This window comes from Lepisosteus platostomus, chromosome 13 (genome assembly GCF_059453375.1).
Source record: "Lepisosteus platostomus isolate fLepPlt1 chromosome 13, fLepPlt1.hap1, whole genome shotgun sequence".
Lineage (NCBI taxonomy): Eukaryota > Metazoa > Chordata > Actinopteri > Semionotiformes > Lepisosteidae > Lepisosteus > Lepisosteus platostomus.
In genome coordinates this window covers 44,614,256-44,630,237 of record NC_142623.1, presented here as the reverse complement: position 1 = coordinate 44,630,237, position 15,982 = coordinate 44,614,256, and the positions used below count along the sequence as shown (strand labels likewise).

General features: G+C 41.1%; 1 protein-coding gene across 3 annotated transcripts in view; it reads left to right on the top strand.

Annotated features, from left to right (window-relative positions):
- The window catches only part of LOC148650762 (SH2 domain-containing protein 4A-like), a 43,588-nt gene extending 28,643 nt beyond the window's left edge, over nucleotides 1-14,945 (top strand). For all 3 annotated transcript variants that reach the window (XM_088604904.1, XM_088604901.1, XM_088604903.1), the window contains 2 exons: nucleotides 2,022-2,166; nucleotides 12,064-14,945. In XM_088604904.1, the coding sequence (XP_088461030.1) occupies nucleotides 2,022-2,166; nucleotides 12,064-12,290 (372 nt within the window). In that variant the 3' untranslated portion in view covers nucleotides 12,291-14,945. The remainder of the gene's footprint in view (nucleotides 1-2,021; nucleotides 2,167-12,063) is intronic.
- The last annotated feature ends 1,037 nt before the right edge of the window (nucleotides 14,946-15,982 follow it).

Below are 15,982 nucleotides of genomic sequence, written 5' to 3'. Positions count from 1 at the left end.
CAAAATTGCTTTAAAACTGGCATAATACTTTAAAATAAGTGGCTAGGATCAAGCATATACCTTTGTAGTCTTAATCACTTTATGCAGTTAACCAAAACTTTCAATTAGGTTAAAAGGGATCCTATTGCTGCACCCAGCAGAGTCCTGATTCCTGGTTTACGATCATGATAATTTTCCCCTCTTATTGCTAGAGGTTGATTTCCCATTTATATGTCCACATGGTAACAATATCCAAGATGCATTAAATCAGTCAATCATTAATTGAACATGAAACATTTTTGTTACATTTTGAAACCACCCAGAACTGGCTCCCCATCCAGGGTGTCCTCCTTCTACAATTGGCATCCCTACAGATGAAGCAGGTACTGAAAATGAACGGAAGGATGTACAAGAAGAAGCAGATAAAAAGCAGAACACTCTGATAAAACCTATGAGAGTGTGTGACCTTTATTTGAAGCTGTGCACATTTTATTGGAAATAAGGAGCTGCATAGAACAAAACACCAACACAGCACCTGGATATCTAGACCTGTGAGCTGTGTACATGTCCCTTTGACCTTCTCTATACGTTCCAGAATAAACAATATTCTTTTTTCAAAATCAAGATTTTCAAATCAAGTTCAATAGGCACCTTTTCAAAACAGGATTAGGAACGTTCTGGGAAAATACGGCAGGCATGTGGGGCATTTCCAGTAACACATGTGGAACACAACAGTCCTGCCCCCCAGGGGAGACTGAAGGATTTCTTGGTTTCATATTAGTAGCACACTGCATTTATACTGTATATCACAGGGATGAAAGCACATACCGGAAAAGAAAAAACAAGAAAACAACTACAACCCTTAACATACAAAATTTACTCACATGGGTTTTGTCCGATAAGCTAAGCATGTACACAGCAAGAGACATGCCTATCACATTTTCACACAGCGCCTTGGGAATAATTCCATTGTGCCTGTGCCAGATTGCAATTTAAAAGAAAATGACATAAAGCAAACCAGTGTTGCTGTGACGAAAGTGAACCTTATTATTAGTACTGGATAATGTTACAGGACAAAGCAGTGTAGGTTGCGTTAAGTCATAGTGTTATGGCTTCAGAAAAAATGATTCATGGGAGAACATTCAAAAGCTTTCGAAGGCAGTGCCTCATCCATGGGATAGAACCTGAAGCAGTTCTTGCTGGAAAAAACAACTCATATCTCCACTGAGTGGAACACTAGTGGGAGTAAATGCTGGTAGCTGTTCCCCTTGAGCAGATGGCTGAAAAACTTGAGCTTGGAATTAAATTGACTATGACGGTCTGAGGGCCAATCACAGATGGATGAAATTCTAGTGAAGTCTCCAGAGATTTGGCTAGGGAGCACTCTTTTCCTCTGGTGTGCAGCCATGCTAAAATGTGTTGAAACTGCTACCTCTAATGCACTGCAGAAAATACTTTTTTTCAGGAATGGTTATAAGCAGTACGATTTCAAAACCACTGCATGTATTTACTACGTATATAAGAGACTTATTTTAAGGACATAAATTGACTCCTTCAATGCTTGAAAAATAGATTCAGGTATGAAAAATATATGTTATTGTTTAATCGCAACAGTGTGAAGCTCTTGCAGGTGGTTTATCATGCATTGAATGTAGAGTATTACACACGTTTCACTATAGTGTGTATTTGAAACAGAACTTCAGTTTAAAAAAACAGTACAGTAGCATTGTAGAAATATATCTGAATTCCTTCTCACATGGAAACAAATTCTGGCCTGTATCATTATCTGAGTATAGGGCAAGGTGTTAAGTCATCATTCTACATAATACACTAAACAATATTATATTATTATATGATCATGCTTATCACAAAGTTGTGAAAGGAGGGAATCGGTACAATTTTTAAAACATTCCATGATAATTCAATTAGAAGGTGTAAAGGCCATGCTTAACAGATCTCTAAGCTTTTTAGCTGAATATCACAAAGTATGAAACCAGGTGGAATGCTGACATACCCTAACACACGTATGTCAACGTCTTCAGGAGCTGGAAGAAGAAAAAGACAGCGATACCTCACCAGCTGATCCTCAAGACCCTGAGCTGTGTTATCGGCCCCACCCGATATCCAGAGACTCTGTTAAAGTGAGGCCAGAACATGTAGAGTCACAGGCAAACAACAGCGACAAAAGTAAGTAAATGGTAATTTTACTTATGAAAGAAAACAGACCTCTTCTTATTTAACTGAATTTTTCCTCATCAGCATTGTTGCACTGCTGAATGTGAAGCTTCGCCTGTCTGGCACTGGTACTGATCTTATTGCATTGGCATCTTTAGAAAAAACAAACCTTTCTCTGTCAAAACTTCTAAAGATCTCAATTACAACTTAAAAACTTTTAGAGAATAATTTTGCATAGCTCAGTACAATCTTTGACCTTGAAATTAAGAGAACAATTTGATAATGTTTGTAAAATGGGACATTCTGTTAAATCTGGAACCTCCGTTTTTTTAAGAGGCTTAAAACAGTACAGTATTAACTGGACATGTTTAGACTTTGGTATTGAAATGTGCATGGAGCAAATATTTTTCTTCTGGCATTCTTGGATGTGAATATGTTGAAAGAAATATATTAAAAACACTCTTTTGATACGTAAGTTTATTTCACATTTTCATGAAGACTACATTCTACTCTCTGAAGCCTGAGAGCCTGTTTCCCTCTTTGTTCTGAGACACAATTCCACTTTTCTGTGTATTCCAACAAACTGTTTCCACTTGTTATCTAAAAATAACCTTTAGCAATTTCTGAAGCCATCAGCTGATCAAATGCCAGGAATCTTATAAAAACAAAGGGAAAAGAAGTTCTATCTGCAAGCTTCGGTATATTGGGAGCAAACTCTAAACACAATTGCTGCAATCAAGGTCTTATTATTTTTCTAATAAGATCCTGGTGAGTCTGAGTGCTGCACAGTCTCTTCTCATCCTCTACACCCACCTACAAGCCATAAAGATTTCTTGCTGTAAGCTCCTGCGCGTATTTATACAGAACTTTAATATTCCACCTGATCAGGAGCCTGGCCCATTGCAGCACTTCCTCTCTGAAGCACTCTCACTTGCAACATGTCTTTCATGTGACAATCCTGCGGCACTCTCCCCTAGTTGCATTCTGCATGTGTAACAGGGCTCAGCGCACTGTGCATGTTACAGAAGTGACATCACTCCCCCGAGACTTAGACAGTGTAGGATTCTCCTGTGGGTCAGACCCGGCTCTTTCTGCAAAGCACAGTGCGCTCCTGGCCCTGTGTCCTCTCTGAGCCTGTGATCAACAGTGATTGAAACCCAGCAGGGCAGAGATGCGCGTGTTACACAAGTAACTTATTGGGTATGGAAGATGTTTTTAGTTGGCATTATGCTTTTATCACAGGATAGGTACCCCCTGTGATTAAAGTGATTCAACATGTAAAAGAGAAACTTTGAGACCAATGTATGTTTTTCTGGGATTTGTTAGTGTGATTAAGAAGAGCAGTAAAACAGAAGACATGCACTGTCAGAGCATCACTTAAACAAATCTCCACATTGTTTATACGGTAGGCTTTAAAACAGGGGCAGAATGGTTGAAAACTGCAAGCTTGGGAATTCAGCAGAGAATATTGAGGGAAAATATTGTTTAGTTGCTCCAGTACGGTGGTGTCTTCTGCACATTAGATACTACAGTGCTTCACTATGAAATGTCTATTTTATATATAATAAATATTTTTTAAATAGTATCCCCATTGTCTGGTTACAGACCTTGATGTCAGTTTTAGTTTTTTTATCTTCATTTTATTGGTCTCTCGTGTGTTGATGAAGGCAGTGTTAAAAACTCTGTGGGGAAAAAGCAGAACTTAAGGGAAAAAAGTACAGCAACATCTCTATCAAATGAACAAAACAAAAATGTCTCCACCTAGTGGATTTCACCTGCCAAAAAAGTGCATGACAAGGCTGTTGCAAGAAGACTTACCAAAGCCTCCTCAGCAGAGTTAGTGTGTTAGTTGTGAAATTAATGTGGTACTGTGAATTTCAACTTTATCTGATTAAAACTATACCATACAAATTGCTTGTAACGGTGTGTCATTTAAGCAGCCCTATCGCTGCTGTAAGCAAAGACAGAATACCCTGTGAACACTCTTTTAGTTTCTGTGCTTCAGCAGGCCAGAGGATGTCTTGAGAGTTAATTTAAAGGTAGGGATCAGAGCAAAGGCAGAAACCAGCTCACTAGTGTGCTGCAATAAAACTGCTGATTACACTCCTCAGGTGAAAAGCAGATCTGACGAGATTATGCGGGAGAAACAATAGACTTGATATCCCACCTGCTGGAACAGTATTGGTTTACCATCATCTAGTCCAGGGCTGCGTTTCACGTACTGAACTCTGCAAATATGGAGCTCAGTTGAGAAAATTAGTAGAAACCTCTTCACCACTTTGTCTTCAATTAGATTTTGACCTCTTCACTATGTTGTCTGCAATTAGATTTTAGGAAGAGCAGTAGAAGAACTCGAGGTATGTGTTTACTAGCCAGGGCAGGCACATAGGCTGCAGCTAGTGTTTCCGAGCTAGCTATAATCTCTGTGGGAAAGGCGTCTCTTTCAGGAGACAAACCACAGAGGTCCGGAGTGGTCTCAGGTTTCAAGGTGTTGCCTACATTATATACAGGTGGGGTCTGGCATCCCTCCCTGCACGGACTCAGACCTTTCTCTTAAGGCAAAGAACAAGAACTGGCAGGGGTTGCTTTCTAATGTTTCAAACAATAGAAGTAAATCAATCTAATTTAATTTCGTTTTTGTTTCAGTGTTATACGTTGCCATGGCCCATTTACAAAATCTAAAACTGAGAGTGTATTGCTTCACAAAATGTGTAGCTGTTGGTCCAAGCAGTCAGGAGTACCGCGCACTACCATGGCTGCACCCCAACAGCTCAGCTAACTCACCCCCCCACACACCACCACACAATCATGCTAATGAAGCATGTAGAACGTGACGTTTTTTAACCATTCACCACAGCTCAAGCTCAAGAAATGTTCTATTACATATGAATAAACGAGAGTCATGTGTCAGTATTATGTGCTGCATATTCAGCTGAATAATGGTTTGAGTCCATATCATGTTTTAGCTAATTTTCAAACATTGAACAGATATCTCTGAGTTGCTTTTTTTTCCCTTACATGTCTTTGATTTTTTTTCACATTTTCTGAATGTCTCAGGGGTGAAAGTCACTGCTTCGCACTGTCTCACCAAACCGAAATTCTTTCGGATGCTCGAATGATCGACTTAGAAAAGATGCGTACAAGCGCATGACGGAGCAACTCCAAGGCGATTCAGGAAGAGATTGTGTGGCACTGATACACAGCAGGGAGGGGACCGCCTGCACGTCCCCGAAGGTGCACAAATGGAGAAAATAAAGAAACCTGCGTCTGCTGCTCCAGAGAGCCTTTCCGTCCAGGAGAAGCTGCCCCCCCAGCCCCCATCCCCTTGCCTGTCTTTGTCCTGGTGGCCAGTCAGCTGTCACGTCTCCGCAGTGGCGCAGGTACTGAATCTTGTCAGGGACCTCTGCAGCCTGTGTCCCAGATGGCCGCCCCCACCCCCCCCCCCCAGCCTTCAGATCACCTCCATCTCTCCGCAGCCCCCAGCCCCGCCATACGCTCTGTCTCACTGTCTCAGGCACATTAGCATCTGTCACTGCGTCTCCACTGTCCTGGCTGTTACCTGAGCCGAGCCCGTCTGCTCCGCCTCACAGCGCCCTGCCACCGCTGGGGCAGGAGGGCCCTGCAGTGCCCCCTCCAGAATCCCCCCCACCACCTGAAAGACATTGTTGCCTAAGATGCCGTTCATTTTTTTTCGATTCGTGACCAGAATTCCTCCTTTTCTTCAAAATGTGCTTGCACCTAATCCTGTTTAACAGAAGTGTGCTTGGAGGTCGGCTGCTTAGCGCTGAGGAGGACACTGTCCTGCTGTTTCTGAGAACTCCTAGACACAGGCTGGTATAGGAGGATTATCGAAAGATGAACATATAGCGGCAATAATTAGGAAGCATATACTCACTCCGGGAGCAGTAAAGTGTTACTTTGATAAACTAGGATGATTAGAGCATGTCTATCTACTGTACCTAAGATCCATCTAAAAATCTCCAAATAACTTTGCAAATAATATTTACTTTGGCTGCATGTGTTCATTTCTATCCTGTCTTATTGTATGTTCTTATCAATCACAATTTATGCATTATTAAGATCTGCAGTATTGTCCTCAATGACCTGAATTTTACATTTTAAATTTTAATTTTAACCATTTCTTAAATAGCTTTGCATTCCTGTATTGGTGAGTACTTCCCACTGACTATAAATGTTTCCACTTTACAGTACATACTCCACCACATTTAAAATAGGCCTAAACATCTTGTGTAAACCTGACAAAAGGGAACATAATGAAACAACACGTACAGCATACTGTATATACAGTATATAAAATGAATCATAATGTTGTTGAAAGTAGTTGAAACAGAGACCACCGGGCACATTTTTCACATTTGATCGCAGCTGATCCACTGAGATATTGGTCCACAGTTTCTGTTTGATATACATCGGCAATTTCTACTCTGTGCTTGGACAGCCAGCCTAACAACAGCCCTTTGGAAATATACTTCCCAATCCTGTGCTTCACCTTCAACAAGAAAGGACACGCATTCCAATTCCAAGCCCTTTCGGGCCCAGAGCTGCTAGCTCCTGAGCCAGTAAGTGCCTTCCCAGGCACGCTATAGCCTCCAGCCACACACACCTTTCCTGTGACCCCTCTGCAACCAGCCTTGACTGAGCTCACAGCTGCAGCACTCTGGAATTCGGTGCTCTTGTGTAGGACTGTGTTCCTCTTCGAGAGTTTTAAAGAGACAGAGGCCATATTTCACAGCAGCTACTTCTATCTAACAATCTCTCTGTCTGCCCACACAAATACTTGTGAAAAAACACAAAGCTGACTGGTGTCTAGCACCTAGACAGTGTTTCTGAAAGGCAAAAAAGACAGTAACAATTAGTATATACAGTACAACAGTATAATCCATTGTGTTTGTGTAATGAGGTGTAAGGAGAAAACTTAAGGACGCTTTCTAAATGTCTGCAAGCATGCAATTAAAATAATATGTGATGAAAAGACCGATACTCACAAAAAGCAAAGGTTAATCTTAAGAACAGCTAGACACTAAAGAACATTAAGCTGTTTTAACCAAAGACATATGGCTGTTGCTCACAACTGGACAGTCTGATCAAAACTCAGATGTTTTTCCCAGACAATGAAGCACCCTGACATACACCCAGAAAACCTCAAGCTCGCAAAGGAATTCAATTACAAGCACAAGTTTTACACCTGACAGAACACACATGAAGTAAAGACCTCTCTAAATAATTCACTACTTTAATTTCTTGAGAAGTCGAAAAGCATGGATCATGAATGAAACATTCTAGATTCACAAGAGTGAGAAAAGTGAGGTAAAGAAGGGGTATTTTTGGCAATGTTTGGTGCTTGTGTAACACGTGTGTGATTGACGGGGTCCGTGTCAGGATGCATACCTGTAAGTCTGTTTAATCTACTGTATGGTGTGACACAAGGGACAAATGAAACCATCCTCTCAGAGATGTCCCCCGTGCACTGCTGCACTTTCCGGTGGAGGCTGAGAAAAGCAGAAAGTCCCATGCCTGCTTAAATATAGAAAGTATCATCTCTTACGTGATATGACGATGAAAGACACCCCTGATGAATAGGTCACTGGAACGAGCCCTTGGCAGGAGAAATAAAACAAACGATTCCACACTACTGGTAAATCAAAAGCTTGCAAGCTGTCTCCAGCGAGACGTTCCCTTAGCAGTTAGCACATGTCAGTCATGCTTTGCCTAAAGGCAAAAAAAAGTTACAGTTGCTTCATAGATTTAGACGTTATCCAATAATTCATTTTTTTTTCCTGAGTGCTTTGAAATCTTCATGGGAGTTAATCTTTTTTAGTTTGGCTGTTCCCTAATTCCTAATTCCTGTTTGTCCCCAGGGACTGGTATAAATAAAACATTGTGTGGTGCACAGGGCTAGTCAGATACGTGTGTGAGTAAACTCCTGCAGTAAATTGGACTGTCGGCTTCCCCATTGCTTCTCAGTGGCCCAGGCCACGCTGTGCTCAGACAGGCTCGCTTTTTTTAGCTTTATTGCGCTTGGGTGCATTAGTCAGCTACCAAGTGTCCATGGGGGCACAGAAGATGTGTGTGAGAGGATTTGCAAAACTGGAAACATTCTAAAAGTCAATGCTGGGCCTAAGCTGCTATAAACTGTGAAGGTTACGGGCCGTGAAATATGTTTTGTTTTTGAAAAAAAAAACAGCACTGGCCCTTTAATAAGCTCCACATTCAACGACAGTGGATTTCGCATTCTGCTCATGCACGGCACAGAGGTCCTGTCCACTGATACTCTGAGGAGTGTGAAACCCTACCCTAGCCTGCGTGTCCGCTGCTCGCTGGAGTTCTTCCAAGGTTTCCGTGGCGACCACACACAATATCAAGACAATCAGCCTGAACCAGAGCCGGTGGAGTTAAAGTGGCCCACGCACGGGACCAGTAGGATATTAGCAGAGGAACTGCGGGTCAGGGGTCATGAGGGTGGAAAAAAGAAAAGGAAAAATAAATCCTTAACCCTATAACTTCCCTCCCTGGTTACAAAGCTTCTAAAAAATGTCATCTAAAATTAGACTGTGTTCTTTGAGAATCAAGGCAGCATTAAAAATGTTGTGCATCTGTCCTTGAATCTTTGTGAACGTGATCTTTGATTTCCATGATAGCCTTCTTATATACAGTAACTGGAAGTCTTTGCTGGCAAAGTTGCCACTTATTGTGTTTGAGACAAAGCCCCTTTTTCTTTGTGAATACCGATTTACACTGTGTCTGACGAGTACGTGCGCATTTTGAAAAAAAGCTTTAAAGCGTTTGTTTCCAAACGGTAACCAGAAGGAATACTAAATCTAAATGGGAAGACAGATTAATTACTCAAAGTTGCAGCTGAGGCTGTAGAAGTTTATGTTGCTCTTTCCTTCCTCACAAAAAGCTGCGGTTTGAAAGATTTTCAGGTGTTGCAAATTTCAAGGACGGGGCCACTGTACAGTATGTACATGTTCAGGCTTCAGCATTTTACTGTTAAAAAATGTCTAGAATAGAAACAATGGGGGAAAATGTAGTCATTTGTAATTCCTGTTCTTCAGCCAGGATGAATTCTCCCAGTGGTTTTCTCATTAATGCAAACAGGGAGCAACTCCTCCTCTTTAATGCACACAGGGAGCAACTGCACAGGATCCCAGCCCCAGGACAGTTCAAGTCTGGCTGCCCTGTTTGGTCGCTCAGCTCCTAACGGGGGGTACAATGGAATAGTGGATATGTACCATCATACCATCAGGCTACAGAATCAGATTAGAGCTCAGATTAACTCAAATATTTAACCGGCATGACAGCCTCTAATTTCTGGGGGTCCACAATCTGTCAGAGATTAAGGGTTTCTTTTTATCTACAGGAACAGGGGAAAAATGCAGAAGTGGTCCATTTGAGGCAATCTTTATATCAATTAGGTAATTAAGAGCTCAGGTACAGTGAATACCTCCAGCCGCTCCCCTCCCCTCTAACCCAGCATGTACTATAGGGTATTAGGACAAGCCCATCACTTCCTGGGTTTGGAATTTGAGATACAAGGGGAGTCAGTGCGTGATACTTACTCAGCATTGCCCGGGGTTGTCTGGTGAGACTGTTTCAGCAATTGACATGCATCAGTGGTGTAATGAACCCCTGTATTTAAATGTATAACACCAGACTTTAAAATTAAAATCGCATATTCAGTATTCATTTATGGTAGTAACATAATGGGACTACTTAGCATTACTGCCAATGCTGGGAAACGCTGACTGACTATTCATACGCTCTTTGAAGAGCTTCCCTAAAAATTGAGCTTGAGTACTGTACAGCTTCACCACCGCCATGTGTTTCGTGAGCTCATTTATGACAGGGCACCTCTTGTGCCACCTGAGTTAAAAATGAGAAACACCACCGACGAATCCAGGCAGCGCCCTGTTTGTGTGAATTGTCACGGGAAGAGAGCAGCAGCTGTACTGGTTTTACTGTTCTAGAACTGTCAGTGAGCTCCTCTAGCGCTGACAACCTCAGTTGTTCGGGTTATGTTCCTTATACACCCACAAAAAGAAAAAAAAACGAGCAGCCTATTTTATCTTGTGATGGAGCAAGTGGGCACTTCTGAAATATAAGACTTAATTTCTGACATGAGCTAAATTCTGACCCAGAGCCGATAGGCGAGTGAATCTGCCAGAGCTCCACCCACCGCCTGTACTGTAAATGCAAGTGCCTGATGTAAAGAGATCTGAGTTTCAGGCCCGGGGAGTGGCAGGGTGTGTGTGCACATCTGTGGTCCCCTTGGGAAGGGCTAAAAATAAGTGCAGCTCACTGCGCTTTCTTGTGTCTCTGAAGTGTCTGTGTGGAAGGTTTTGGCTGCAGCCCTGTCTCCTCAACAAAGACATCTCCCCTGTGCAAGAATGAACAGCTGTGTCCCTGCTCCAGTTTCTTAAGTCACAGATAGCTACCAGAATCTGCATTTTAGAGGAAAAAAGTCAAGTACTTTGAAAATGGGCCCAATGTTTTGGAAGTTTCTGAATTTTAAAATAATTTTGTTAAAAAAAGGTTTCGTATTCCTACATTTGTGGGGCCTTTCTACTGCCTCTCAATCTATTTTCTTCAAGTGCCCAGAGGGAAAAGCATGTGTGTATTCAAATGCCATTCTTCTCTGCTCCACTTCCACCATCCTTGAAAAATGAACCGAAGCTTATGAACAAGAGGAGGCCATTCAGCGCATCTGGAATATCTGGATGTTGACAGCTAATTAACCTGAAACATTGTAATAAGGGGTCAAGCAACTTTAATTCTGCAGGGCGGGAGGTTGCATAGGGCGGTGACTATTCTGTTTTAGTTTTTGTGAGGCTAGGTGAGGCCTGGTGATTCCGTATAGCAGCTGAAACTCATTTTATAGGACTTCTTGTGATCCAACAGTATTCGATGAAATACTTATTCACGAGCCACTGTGAGTGCATTCTGTTTGGATGAAGAGGGTCAGGAAACCCACAAAAAAGACTTAGCTATTTAGAATAATTTATCTGTCAAAAATGCAATGACAAATGCCCAACCATGACAAAGTTAAGATCGTCCAATTAATCAACGGGAATGTTCTGCACTGACAGTCTTGAATACAAAAGGCTATAATGGGACCCGATACAAGGATTCAAAATCCTCATAGGCACTAACAGGGAAGCACATCTCTGTTCAAAAGGTTGTGGGAGTCTGGAACAAGATACCCTGTTTTTTTTCAAGAAAGGACAGAATGAGATCCTTGGATCAATTAACTACTAATGATGAAGTGGGCAAGCTGGGCTGAAGGGGTTACAACTGGTTTTATCATCAAAAGATAATCATCAGTTTCTCATGTGTGTAATACTGTTACCCAAGACTCATCCATAACAAGTATCCTGCCAGATGAACTACTGTACCACCACTCTCTTGCTCAAGCAAAGTCACAATACAAGTTAGCAGAGCTCAACCCGCTCCATCTGCATTGAGTATTATGGCCTTATATATTCATGAAACTGCTGCCCGACAGATCTGAACAGATTCACACTGGAATAGGTCTGTACTTCATCAGGCCATGGGTTGGAGCTGAGCTAAGAAGAAATGATTTGAAATGAACCAGGGTAAAAGTTTGTCCTCAGCCATGAGTGCAGTGCATCAGCTGGAGAAAATGGACCCTGGGCTGCCATCACTGTGGGTGTGGCTGTGACTGTGGTGAGAGGAGAGGGGGATGGGCGTTGCCTTGCAGGCATCTGGAGGCATGAGGTTTGTTCTCAAGGCCACATGAGGAACTGAGTTGGGAATTTGGCATTTGCTTGCCTCCTGCCTGCATTATTACAGAGGCTTGAAAGCAGGGTGGGGGTCTGTGGTTTTCTCTGCTGAACGTCTGATTTCCTTTTCCTTTCCTCGATTTGACAGGCAAAGATTTCAAAGTAATTCCCGCAGCCAGGAAGCCGGTCCCGGAGAGCGGCAGGGAAGATGGTCAAGCACCTCCGAAAGGCACCTTCACTCGGGGTCGTGTGGCCGAGCTCGCCAAGAGCTTCAACGGGCTTCAGGTGTCCAGTGGGAAAAGCTCCCGTGTCAAGCCTCCTGTGCCCACCAAGCCAGCTCACCTGCAGATCGCGTCTTCTTCCACATTCAGGTAATCCGCGTGCCAGACGCCCACAGGAGCGCAGTGGTCTTGAGACGGTCACTGGGAGGGGCGTGCTGGAGACAGACCCTGCAGTTCCAGAAGACTTGCTCAGTGCAATGACAGAGACCCATCCTGGGCGGAAACTTTTTGGATCAATCGGGTGGTGTTAAATTATTATCACACCATGCATTTGTTTTCCCAAAACATCACAAGAATTTCGGAAAGTTCTCTGCAGGACTTGTTTTCTGTTTCTTTGAAGATCAGAGCAAGCTATGACAGAACACTACACACACTGTCTCAGAGATGATGTTATTTGTTTTTCTTTTTTTACTTATTGCTTATTTTAATGTTAATGAGTTTTACTCTTTCTATATAATAGTCTTGTTGCCTTTTAAAATGTATTGTTGTGCAATATGTACTTTCTTTAGTTGTCTATATAGAAATCATTAAAGTGTATGTGAGGTGAAGATCAGTTCTGCTAACTTCTACAGCAACAAGAGAGACGATACGTCAGTTAAGACTGAGGACACAAAAAAGAAACAAAAGATCAATTCACATAAATATTTGCTTAGTTTAATAACTTGTTAGATTTAATTTGTGTAGCTTCAGCTGTTGCCCTATGGGTATTTTGTGCAAATTGATTCCTTGAACAAAAAGCAGATAGGATATACTGTATGTCTTACTGTCAGTTTTGAGACAGTGACCTCACTATGACCGCTTTCCCATATCTAAATCTTTTATTAAATGGTTACTACAGGAATTTCTGTAAGTATTGTGCAGTGTGTTGTTTTGAGATACATTTTTCCTTTCCTTTCCTTTTTCAGGAAATGAAAGGTCAGAAATCAAAAAGGTTTTGTACATACAAATATATGGCCTTCAGTGAGTTACAAAAAATTATATACTGTATACAGTAATCCTATGACATTGTTTAACATAAGGGCCTGTATTCTGTTATTCTGGTACATGGATATCACTTGTGCAGCACCTGCACAGTGAGAAGCCATTACAGTCGGCCCAGGCTTTTAAGTCCAATGTTGTAATCAGGGGACTTATGTTAGCAGCACTGAACATCTTGAAAATGGCAGGCGATTTTCACCATGTACTTTATCGTCACAAACAAGACTACTAACAGCACACCTACACTGAACTGTTGAAGTCTGGTCCATTGTGGGTCTACAAATCAGGGCTACTGCCCCATATAGCACTCACACACACAGATGTACTGTATAAAGGAAACAATCCATGGAAGGTAATCAAAATGTGTTTCTAATGGTCATTTAAAAAAAGACATCTGTGTAATTGCTGTGTAGTTCCAAATCAAAACAAAGACCTTTGACATTTTTATATTATCTAAGATGCAGTCATACTGTACATGTCACATGATGATCATTGTACAAACTGTCTTCCACATACTTTAACTGCATTTTCGGATTACTTTCCATGAAGAACGCACTTCTAGAACACACTGTGAGAGAAACACAAACCACTAATTATATGACACGGGTGTTAGCTGGAGATCAGATGGACCAGACGGAAGCGTAATCTTTTCTATGTGGAAACAGTGAATGAAGTACTGGATATCAAATGCATGTAAACCAAAGAAAGGAAGGCGCACAGTTCCTAAAGCACACCGCCTTAATCCAGATGTTGAGGGCCTTTTCATTTTAAGTTTGAAGTGACACACAGGGAAAACACAGGGCCAGAATGGAAATTTGGGGCTCTTGAACATGTTTTGTAATTGTAATAAAACAGTACTGGGGTTGTTGCACTGTATTTTCTTGTAAATATTTTTCTGAAGGGATAAAAAGTATTCAGTGCAATGAAACATGAACAAATGCATTGGGCTGTTAATTCTGGCTGAACTTTATAGACCTCGGGATCAGATCCTTTCTAACCATGTTCCAGTATCCACTGAAAGGAACTCTTTTTTCCTTCGCACACCAGAAAGTATTGACCCAAATCTGAGTTCGTGTTGTGAGTTAAACAGTTATGCTTTCCTATTTGTATGGAGTTAATTTCTTGTGATTGTTCCAGGATCTGGGAAAGCAAATCTCCTGTTCTATTAGCTGTTAGCTAAACAGATTCACCTCCTTAGGAGACCAGGGCTTAACATAATTCTGATCCAATGGGTTGACTGTGCTTCTGTCCTCTGAAAGATCTGGAACTCCTTTTATTGTGTTTACTTCAAGGTCACCTTAGGACATGTGGTACCCAGATATTGCTCTACTGCTTCATGTACCCACTCAGCACCAGCTTTAACAAATAAAACCAAAACCCATATGGTGCTCTACCAAATATTATTATTCATATACAGTACAATATTTTAAATGATATTTAAATGATACAGCAATTATTCCAGTTAAGTTCAACTGATTTAAAAGGAATGACTTTGACATGTTCTTAACCCAAAGTCTTGGGGTCTGGTGTCAGTGGAGCAAACTGTTGAAGAGGAGCATGGCAATGTGCCTTATTTAGATGTTGTTAAATCTTATGGCAGGAACTCATATCCCATTACACCACCCTGACTTTAAAATACTGTACTGTTTAAGTTATAAATTCATCATGTACAAAGTAGGGATTTTCTGCACTGATTTTTAAATCTGTAAATATCTTAATTGTTAATAGGATTTGGAGGAGAGCTTTAATAAATTTGATTTATTGAACTACAGTATTTGGAGTTGCTTATCCTTGTCACTAACCAGTCACTGTCCCACCAGCTGGCACTAAATTCACCATGTGTTTGGATGTTTTTCAACGAGCACAGCCATAATGGACACACACAGAGCATGTGATATGGTATATGCAGATTTCTGATGGCTTGAGGTAAAGTTCCTCATAAAAGATTAAATCTCAAATTGCAGACGTCTTTGGATTGATTATTTGTAAACAGAAATTAGAGAAAACAAATAAGCGGTGAGTACACAACATGTGGTGATGTACTATAATTAGTGGAGTACTACAGGGGTCTGTACTAGGGCCAATTTATGTTAACGATTTAGGTTCTGCTGTAGTTAATAAAATAATAAAGTCCACAGACAATATCAAAATGTTGGTATAAGAATTAGATAATAAGAAGATAGATTTAGATATTAAGAATTACCAAACTGCAGAAGCAGGGAATGAAATTCAAAAAGACTTAGATAAAATGTAAGAATGGGCATAAATCTGATAGATTAATTTTAACATATAGCAAAAAATATGGTTGATGATGATGTTGAAACTTGCCAAATGTCCATTAAATCAAATTTTCTCAGTTCATAAACTCTATTATATTAGAAAAGTACACATAAACTATATATGCTTAGTGGACATTTTGACTTCATTTAGATCTTTTTGACTAAATGTGACAGATGTTATGTTGAAGTTTTATTATGAAATAATACAAAATGATATACAGTTTTGGTCACCAAATTACACACGACATACTGTTGTTCTGTAATCAGTTCACAAAAGAGCAACTAGGTAGATTCTGGGGCTTAAGAGAATGTCTTATACTGACAGGCTGAAGGAACTGGACATTTCAAAGAAGACTGAGGGGACCTGATTGAAGTACTCAAAATCTCAGTGGATGTCTTCAGAATGAAGAACACCAAAACACAAATCAAGAGACCCAGGTGGAAACTACTGTACATGGAAGTGCATTTAAAACTGAGAACAGGGTGCACTTCATTCATGGTGTTGTGGAACAATGGAACAAGCTGCACA